The sequence below is a fragment of the Ammodytes marinus genome (assembly GCF_949987685.1).
Source record: "Ammodytes marinus genome assembly, chromosome: 4".
Classification (NCBI taxonomy): Eukaryota; Metazoa; Chordata; class Actinopteri; order Uranoscopiformes; family Ammodytidae; genus Ammodytes; species Ammodytes marinus.
The window spans coordinates 25159682-25169517 of NC_137233.1; the positions used below are offsets into that span (position 1 = coordinate 25159682).

Below are 9836 nucleotides of genomic sequence, written 5' to 3' on the forward strand. Positions count from 1 at the left end.
ATTTGAAAGCCTCTGGGCAGCAACTTCAGCTTTGCAGAACATGTAATTATGAATATTTAATTGCCCCTGTAAGATTTTTAGGATTGATTTAATCTTTTCTAACCATTCTTACTTTTCATTAGCCCTCCCTCCCACTTGCTCCTACATTAGAGACTCCAGTAGTAATTTATGTATTTATTTATAAGGGAAAATGCACATATGATCAATAACAATATTACAACCGATGTTAATATGCCAGGGTTAGCTGTAAAGGCTTCTTTGCAACGTATCTGATCAGGTGAACACTTGAAAGGCGAATTAAAAGGGAGCATATAAAACACAATATAACTTACTATAAAGGACTTGTACACTGATAATGTATCCTCTTCATTTGCTCAGCTGAGGGATAGATCCACACTGCAGCCATCCTAGATACCTACAAATAAGGAACAATGTCAGAGGTAACATTTTACATTTTGCAACTTATAATCCCCCTGTTGAACTCCAGTCCTTGCTGATAACTAAAGCTGATACCAGAAAAACTAGTCCCCAAGTTTGTAAACTTGTTTGCGGATCACACTGACTGATTTTTTGCTTGCTCATCTCAAGGCACCAATTAATTCAATATAAGGTTGTACATCGGCTCCACTATTCAGGTGAAAAATTACATTCATTCTATCCCTCCTCGTCACCTCTTTGCATTAGGTGCAAGCACTCTGATGGAACCCTGGCTCATATGTTTTGGTTCTGTATCGACAATTTCCTGGTCAAGCGTGTTTCGTTGTTATTCAGATGTCTACGGCCAAATCCTCCGTCCCAAACCCAGAAACAGCGATTTCGGGCTGGTACCAACAACTAGAGAATTGAAGTCATTGGAAAGCTCTGTCGATCCAGTATGGGATGGTTATTGCAAAAACAATTATTCTTAAGGTTTGGAACAAAGAGAAAGACCCCTGTTTTGACTTCTGCCTCATATAATTCTCCAGTACTTAATACATGGAGAAAATTTGTTATGAGATTTCAGGGAAAGCAGAGAAATGTAAACAGATATGGCAGCCTTTCCTTGACTATATAACAGTACTGAAGGGACCTACATGACACCTCGTTTACTTTTTATTTTCTGCTTAACATTTGCCTATAGTTTAATCAATGTAATTGGAAGTCCTTAGAAAGTAGAGTTAGTTGGGTGTTTTATTTTGTCTTTTGTTTTTGTGTTCCTTCTTTCAGTTTTTTCTTTAATGTGTGTATGTGTAAAGAAAGTATTTTTAAAGAAAACACAATTCAACACATATCAGACAACAACTCAGTGTGATGAATAACATACAGATAAGGGGAAAAAGAAAAGAAAAAAAGCACTTCACTAATTGGATGGAGTGAAGGGGGACCAATGAGTGTGGTAAGGGGTCCTCTCCCGTGGGTGCGGTGGGGAGTTAGATGAGCCTTGGCTTTACCCAAGGGGAATGAAAGACAGCGCAGTCAGACCCAAACACAATCCTCTCCTCTCACCCCTTCTCCTCTACTCCCCTCTCCTCTCCTCCATTGTTTTCACTTCTCCTTCTTATCTGATCGGGCATCCACTCACTCCTATTTGCAATTCTAATGAAAACCAGACACCTGCCCTGCCAACCTTCGCCCCTCTCAGCATATCCCTGCCACAACAACACAGAGGGAAAAAAGACAGAGAAGCAGAGAGTCATGAGAGAAAAACGAGAGAGGTGGACAGACAGAGAGAGAGAGAGAGAGAGAGAGAGAGAGAGAGTCCCTATCAGAAGAGGGATATTATGTTACTGCTGTCCCACTAGATTGGATTGTCGGATGGGAGAAAAAAATGGTCGCTTATTTTCTGTGTTGCTACGACAGGGGTGTCCTCACACAGTGATAGAATCATGATACAATGAAATGGTCTAATGGGGGGTTGGGGGGGAGCAAAATCACCCCCATGGGAGGTCTAATATTGGTGTGATCCTTGCCTTTGCTCTGTCATCCCTTTCCAGAGATGGGAGCTAGTCCACAAGAATTGTTAAACTATCAGCGCTAATATGCAATAGACAAAGCTTCAGAAATCGCCTCCAGAGGGTCATTTCAATGGTGTCCTATTAAAGCTTTATTCATGAGCTGGTATTGGCGGGTGGATGAATGCACGCCATATAACGTTACAGAATGTGTAATGCCAGTTAAAGAGAGTGTTCACTCTGAAACAAGAGTTTACTGTGTATTCTCCCTATAACCTTACCTCATCTATCACCGCACACAATCTGTACCTCTCTCTGGCACTCACTCACTGATAGCCAAAGGTTGAGAGTATCAGCAGCTCTAAATGGGGGCCTTTAACAGCCAACAGACTAAAGGGAGGAAAGGAGTCAGGTGGGGAAGGAGGGAGGTCAGCATGATGCTATCAGTCCATTACAGACCCCTGAGGACAAAAGCGGCTTCTCTCCCTCTGACAGCGCTCCACATATGGAGTATCTAGACAAAGTGGCCTTGATACAGGTGTCAAGAGGTGCCAGTCACTTTCACTGGTCTGTGTGCCAAATTCAGCCAGTGTTTAAGGTTACTTTCTAATATAGGGACAAAGCAACAGAGGCCCCTAAAGGCCTCTTCCTTTACCTTGGCCAGTCAAAAGCTACACAGTTGATTATGTATAAGAATTCATAAATTGTTTGGATTCACATGCTGATATCTTGTGACATTCAGCATCCGCTGTAGTGACAGGAATGCTTGTATAAAAGCTACAAGAAATATTAGAATCTATTTAAAGATGGAGTCAGTGATTCTGGGGAACACTTCTTGTCAAAATGTTTCAAAATCAGTGAATATCTCCTCACGATCCGCTTCCTATATGTAATGTGTCTGGGCTGAAAAGGCTCTGTAAACAGGCATGTTGCTGGCTACAGTTGGCCCATTTAGTTTACAAAGCCTTTGTTTACATTCCAGTTTACAGAGCCCAGGCTTTTCAGCGCACTCACAGTACAGACAGGTAGCGGATCGTGAGGGGATATTCACTGATTTTGACAAAAAGTAATTTTGACAACTAGCATTCTCCAGAATCGCTGACTCCACCTTTAAGTTATTTTTGCTTGTCCCTCTCCCAGCAACCTACTTTGATGGGACAGGGAGAATGTTTTTTTTGTCTGCCTAGGGGACAGCTAAGAAAAAACAACACACACCTGTTTCCCCCTTCTTAATGCCTTCCACCCCCCCCCTCCCCCCCACCCTTGGAGCAAGCCACTGGGGGCATGCATGGGGGGAGAGTGGATTTTACTGCTGGCGGTGGTGGTTAATCCGGAAGGGCGAGGACAGTGGTATTGTCACCCATTTAGAGGGTGGCGGGGACACGTGGCTCACCCTTTAGCACGCTCGAGGGGGTCCGGGTGAAGGCGGGCTGCAGGCCACAGTGGCAGGTGCTGTGATGGATGTCCTGTGTGGAGTGCCAAAGCAAACACAGGGGAGGCGAGGTGGGGTCAGGGTGGGGCAATCAGAAGGGTAGAGCGGGTATGGGGAGATTAGTGTGCCACGGCCCTGCCCTTTAGAGACAGGGCCAAGGGGGGAGGGAGAGGGAATGGGCAGTGAAAAAGAGAGGTGTCAGGACACAGGGTCACATTCTGCTGCATCATGCCCGCTGTGTTTTTTCAAGCAAGGTGCCAGAGGAATGACCTCAAAATACACTTCAGTATGAAATAACGCAAGAGAGAAAATGAAAAATGTCCAAGTCAGCTTCAGTTTCCCCAGCCAAACAAAGAGGCAGTGTTTGAAAACGGCAAAGCTAATCTTGTGCACTTGTGAGACAACTTTGAAGTCTAGCTCCAACTTGCTCTAGCAGCAGCAGCAGTGGGAGGAAGTGGGAATTAGGTAGAGTTTCACGTGCCCCATGTCCTCTAATGGCCCACCCAATCATCGCGACATGAGCGTTACACAGAACATGTGCACAGGAAGCCTAGAGGTATTGCTGTTACACAACAGAAACCGGATAGGCCTTGTTCGCTAACCTTGGGTCCCTGTCCTGCCCTCAGACCCCCATCGCACCATTATAAGGGCGACGAAAGAAGGGCAAAGAGAATGTGTGAAGCTTCAACCTATTCTGGACCCAACACTTACTTACGTACAGGCAGCTCCATTGGCTGCAAGGACTTTCCACTGGTTGAAAGGTTGCGTCGATGTTCTGGAGAGTTTGCATTGTAAAGCCAAAGGTCCTTGGCACATCTGGAAATGTCTTTAATGTTAACATGGCAGGGAGAGGAGCAGGAAAGCTCCAGAAGCATGCAGGCTGTGATTTTATCAGGCAAATCTATAGGGCCTATACAGCCTACCTGTGTCTGGGTGCTGATCTGGATCTGCCAGGGTAAATCTGGAAATTGCACACAAAATGAATAGAAGAAATATGCATTATCTTCTGGTTGAGCACCATTGCCAAAGGGGACACATGAATGAGAGTAGCCAGTGATATACCTTACTTTTTCCTTGACCTGACCGTGTATCTTAGGGAGCCTCCTAGTCCAGTAAAAACCTTCTACATGAATGTGTCTCATGAGAGTCTTATCTTTGCAAGTCTGTCTCTCTTGCCATTCCTCATTGTTATTGCCGGGTTATGCTTGAAAGAAAACTACCACCAGCAAAGCGTGAAAGTGTTCATGGCTGTTCTGAACAACCACCCTCGGAAGCTTGCTGTCAAAAGGGGGTGGGGGGGGGGGGAATTACATCATTGCACTTTCAGACAATCTCTAGTGTCATAGTGTTGCACTCGTAAGTGTGTGAAGATTGGGAAAAAAAGACGGTTTGAGAGAGAAGTTCAAACGTGGCATATACTTTGGCTTTTGCACATGCAACCAATTGCCGCGTGAAGAGGTAGTGCTTGTCCCCCCCCCCCACAATTCTAGTGTCGAGGCAGGTTTTCAGAAACTGTATGGCTATCTCAAAGGCACTTTAGTTGAAGAGAACTGATGCCTTTACTCTATAGGTTGTATAACTTATCATCAGGTATCCACCCAGCGTACTGCTACCAAACCAGGGCTGAGATGTCCAGTCAACCAAGCCGTACATGAGCGGTAAACATGAGCCGAGGAATGTCTGATAGAAGTTCAGAGGTCAGAGCGAAGCATGCCTTGGCAGGGACAGGGGGACATAGCCACCTGGTCATCTGGGTTAATTATAAATGTTGCAGGCCACAAGGGGGGAAGATGAGCTGGACAGCTGTCTCTCCAGACACACACATATAAACACACACACACAAACACACACACACACACACACACACACACACACACACACACACACACACACACACACACACACACACACACACACACACATACACACTCTCAGGATCACAGCACATACGCATGGGCCGCTCCGCCGAGCACCAGATCCCAGGGGCCCTTCGTGGCTGAAAAAGCCCTCCGCCGCAGCCAGGTGGAACTGGGGAAAAGTTCACCTTCCCAGCCGCTAAAGTCTTTCCAATCTCTCCCTCTATCTCTCTCTCTCTCTCTTTCTCTCTCTCTCTCTCTCCTTCTCTGTTTCTCTCTTAGAGCCTCCCACGGAAATACAAGATGAAGTATGTTCCTTGGATTGCTCTACTGTAATTCTCTGGTATTCTCATGACTATCCCGATAGGAAATAAAAAGCTTGGAGTGCCTTTGGAACAGAGAACTTGCTGATTCATCAAGAGTTAGACATTGCCGATCAGGTGATGAAATGAGCGGAGTGGTGATCTATCCTAAAGGGGTGACATTTTTATTATTCATGCCTCGCAAAGTGGAAATATTCAATCTTTTGTCTCAAGGACAATCTCAACCAATGCGTGGATAATTATTTCATTAATGCATTCGAGGAGAGGTTCTATATACCTCCTAGTCCCCAAGCCACAGTCACGGATGAGCAAACACTAAGGATGTTCATAATCGGGCCTCTTCCATTTAATAGCAATTTGTTACAGCCTCCCCTTAGCCATGCCCACAGGGCTCTGTTCTATTAGGTTGTGCTCAGTTTAATTGTGCAATAAGTGTTTCTCCATGCACAGGCGGAAATCTGAAACCCCACAGGTGCGACTGCCCCACACACACACGCACGCACACACACACACACACACACACACACACACACACACACACACACACACACACACACACACACAATCACGAGCAGACACACAGTTTGATCATGACATTGAAACAATCCACACAGCAACAGAGAGAAGGATGCAGAGCTGTGAGAAAGGAGGGGTGGGGGGGGGGGTAGCAAGGCGACAAGAGAAGATGAGAAATGGTAAAGGTGACAGGATACGTGTTGAAGAGACACCATGACAGTGAGAAATTTGAAGTGGAAAAACAAGCCAGAAATGGAGTAGGTTGCGATCATTTGCCAAAGAGATTGGAAACCTGCCGTGCGTGTTCATCACAGGCTTTAAAACTGGATTATGAATATCAGTCACATTCAACACCTGTGCGTTGACTTGATAATCCTTCACTGGCTGGGTGTTCGCGCTGGTAAAACGATAAGGCTGATTATTTTTTGCTGATAAAGCAATGTGTCGCTGAAGACATCAGACATGCATCCACTGAGAAATAATTATACAGTGGTCCCTGCAGATAGCAAGTTACATGAACTATGTCTCGCTTTTTGTCCGTCAGATACAAGAGATCTAGAAAGCAGACATGCAGTCGAGCCTGAGCTTTTGCGGAGGCATTGTCCCAAAAAAGCGCTGACAGCAGAGAAACAATCCCCCCTCTATGCAAGAGATTCACTGTATGCAAGTGTCCAGTCACTGGAAAAGCCATTGCAGTAAAGAGGAGGAGGAATCCTGGCGGGGCCTGCCTTTTCACTTAGGAAACCCATAAGAATCCAAGCCCTGAGCAGAATGCCTCCCATGACGGCCATAGCTGAGATAGCAAAGATGGCAGTAGGGCCACTGTGTTAGAAATAAACACAAATCCAGAGTCCACAGAGCACAATAAGCCTAATGCTGGCTTAATCAGTCTCATGGCATCAAGGGAACACTTGATTTACCTTGCAAATAAGTGTGTCTGTAGGGGTATATGTGTGTGTGCTGCTTTAGAACATGCTTTCATGTAAATCGAAGTGCACATTTGAACAATGCATGGGAGATTCCTCACTGAAGGACACGTCACATTAACATGATACCCTTCCTCCGCCCTCTCGTAGCATTAATGCCAAACCATTAGAGGGAAAATATCCACCGTTCATGTTTTGATTGTCATACAGAATCTTCCTCTTTTGAAGTCCAATCCATACGGATCAGCACACTTCACTCTAATGTTGTTTGTCAGATCCAAGCAGAGGAACATCCATTGCCTTTCATTCCCAACCGCACAATGAAAGCCGGGGGGGGCAATCTGATGTGCATCAACCATGCCAGCCCACTGCTCCTCACAGGCATCTGCCTTTGAGAAAACGTCAATGTCACCTGTCACTCAGGAGCACCATTAAACCAATCAGGCCTCGGGGAGATCTGATTAGCTGGGCCTGCCAGCATTTAACTCACTAAGAAAATAAAATGCCCTGCTGTTGTCCCTGTTTATCATGGTGGAAACCCGCTGTCAGCAGCACACAAGAGTCGGCCAGAAACACTAGATGAATAAGACCTCTCAGCTAGAGATGTTGTCAGATAGAAATGTTTCATGCATGCATCGGTTCATTCTGGAATGTATGCGGTTTTGTTAATTGTGCCGTACTCAGAAAGGATCAATAAAGTCATTTACTTGATGGTTAAATCATTTGTTCTCTGTTAACTGGTGAGTATTATCATTCTTAGTTTCTGTGTATGTTTGCCAATCTCAGCAATAGTAACAAACCTTTGAAAGCATAACAAAGTGGACAGAAGAGTCTGTCCCTCAGCTCAGCACACAGAAGTCATGCTAACATCTTTGCTTAGCAAGTCGTTGAAATACAAATAGCTTTAAGGGTCATCTGTAATTTAACCTGACCTTCAAAATGTTGAGTTATATTAGATTTAAGGAGCTTTCAGTTTTTGTTGATTCTATGGCACCTTTGGATAAAAGCAGTAGTGTGTTTATGACACCAGCACCCATGAGCGTGCTAGCGGCGCATGCATTTATTTAGGAAGCTAATGAGTTAGAGACATTCGGGAAACTTAAGCTTTTTTGGTCTGCCTGCCGTAAATATTTTGTTTTCCCCGTGAAAAATCGGACCCGAGCAAAAGCATTAATAATAGAAATGGTATTATTTTCACTGACTGTCTCGCTAGTTGTTTCAGGTCATTCAGGATCATCAGACGCTTTAATCTCTCTATTAAAATGTACAGTAACTTGGAAAAGGAGGACCTGCATCTCTTTCTGAGACACATCTTTCTCTGGTCAGAGAAGCTGGCTTTGGTCCAGTGTCACACAGCTACAGCATCCAGCCACAGCTAGACAAAGCCAAAGTGCAGTGATCAGCTGCAAGTTGAGCCCAGCTGTTGCTGGGACTGGGACACATGGAGCAGAGAGAGTAGGGTGGGGTGGTGTGGCTGCTAAATGTCCAGCACAGGGATCCGGTAAGGGGCTGGGCAGTGTGTTTGGCGGCTGTGGCGGTTGGAGTGCAGAAAGGGAACACAGGGGATGGAGGGGATCCGTCTGGAGTGTTGGATGAGGGATCGGGTGATGTTTGGCCAAGGCCTGAGGAAGTATCACATGCGACACCTTCATGTGAGAAGGTTACTCTGGGCTGAGGCAGCCTTCTGGACCAGGCCTCAGGAAAAGCTGACAGATACACATATTCAAGTCCACACAGACAGATAGATACACACACACACAGATTCAAAGATGTAGGCAGGCACTGGATCACACTCTACGCCAGTGCACACACACACATTGATTAATCCATATGGGCTAGCACAAACACAGCAGCTTCTAACAGCTGAGCGATGAAATTGGAGGGCTCCACCCAAACAAAGCTTAGCAGGTCACAAACAGTTCAATAGCCTGCTGTCCCTCTCAGGGCCTGGGGACAACAGAAACTCTGCAGTCTACACCATCTGCAAATAACTGAACATTCATTTATCGTCTCTAAGAAACAGACATTAGACTCATGTGATGGCAAATATCTAGCAGGAAATAATTTGATAATGTAAAGCAGAAGTCACTTAGAAGACAATTGAAACATTTGGCATATCAAAAGATAGGCATGCCATACGGTGCAGGAGGCATTCCTGATGCTACATAGATAAAAGAATACCATTAATCTTGAATGTCTGGTCGTGTACATCCATCATCGCACCAAAAGATGAAAAAGACACATGTTATCTGTGACGCTTTCACCCATCAACCCACAGTGGATCACCTTAAAGGTGCACTGTGTAACTTTGGATGTGTCAGAAAAGTGAACATTTGGTATATTCTCAGAACTGAATGAACAAACTTTCCTCACAGGGAATTTGAATCTCTTGAACATTCTTTGAAGTTACTGTTTCACTGTTGTTGTTGTTGTTGTTGTTTACAGCAGCAAGGCCCACAATTTTGTTTCCAAACATATTCTAGTCTGATAGAGTCTAGATTTTTAGGGGCAGGTTCCTCAATATCATTTTCATTTTAATTTCTGAATATAGAATTATTCACTACTAACAATCATATGTAGAGAAAAATCTATTTTGTATATCAATTGTAGGCTCTGCAAGTCAAAGAAAAATACTCTTCCTCTAAAATGGCATAGTGAACCTTTAAACCCTTATATTGTGCATTTTTTACAAAGATACTGTATTTCTGCAGAGTTTACAGAACTTTTTCCCTCCAGGGTGGAAGTGTCCGATCAGCAGGTGGTGGCTGGTCTTGGGCGATTGACATCTGAGCGAGATGTGATCACAGATAGCGCTCTGTCTCTATTCCACCTGGAGCTGGGCCCCCACACAC

The 9836-nt window shown here is 44.8% G+C and overlaps 1 protein-coding gene across 1 annotated transcript in view; it reads right to left on the minus strand.

Moving 5' to 3' along the window:
* kbtbd8 (kelch repeat and BTB (POZ) domain containing 8) overlaps positions 1 to 9199 on the minus strand; it is a gene marked incomplete at its 5' end in the record, with an annotated part of 55706 nt that extends 46507 nt beyond the window's left edge. The window contains 5 exons of the mRNA XM_080026608.1: positions 3325 to 3397; positions 4287 to 4324; positions 6738 to 6880; positions 8345 to 8606; positions 9166 to 9199. Coding sequence (XP_079882734.1) covers positions 3325 to 3397; positions 4287 to 4324; positions 6738 to 6880; positions 8345 to 8606; positions 9166 to 9199 — 550 coding nt within the window. The remainder of the gene's footprint in view (positions 1 to 3324; positions 3398 to 4286; positions 4325 to 6737; positions 6881 to 8344; positions 8607 to 9165) is intronic.
* Positions 9200 to 9836: the final 637 nt, after the last annotated feature.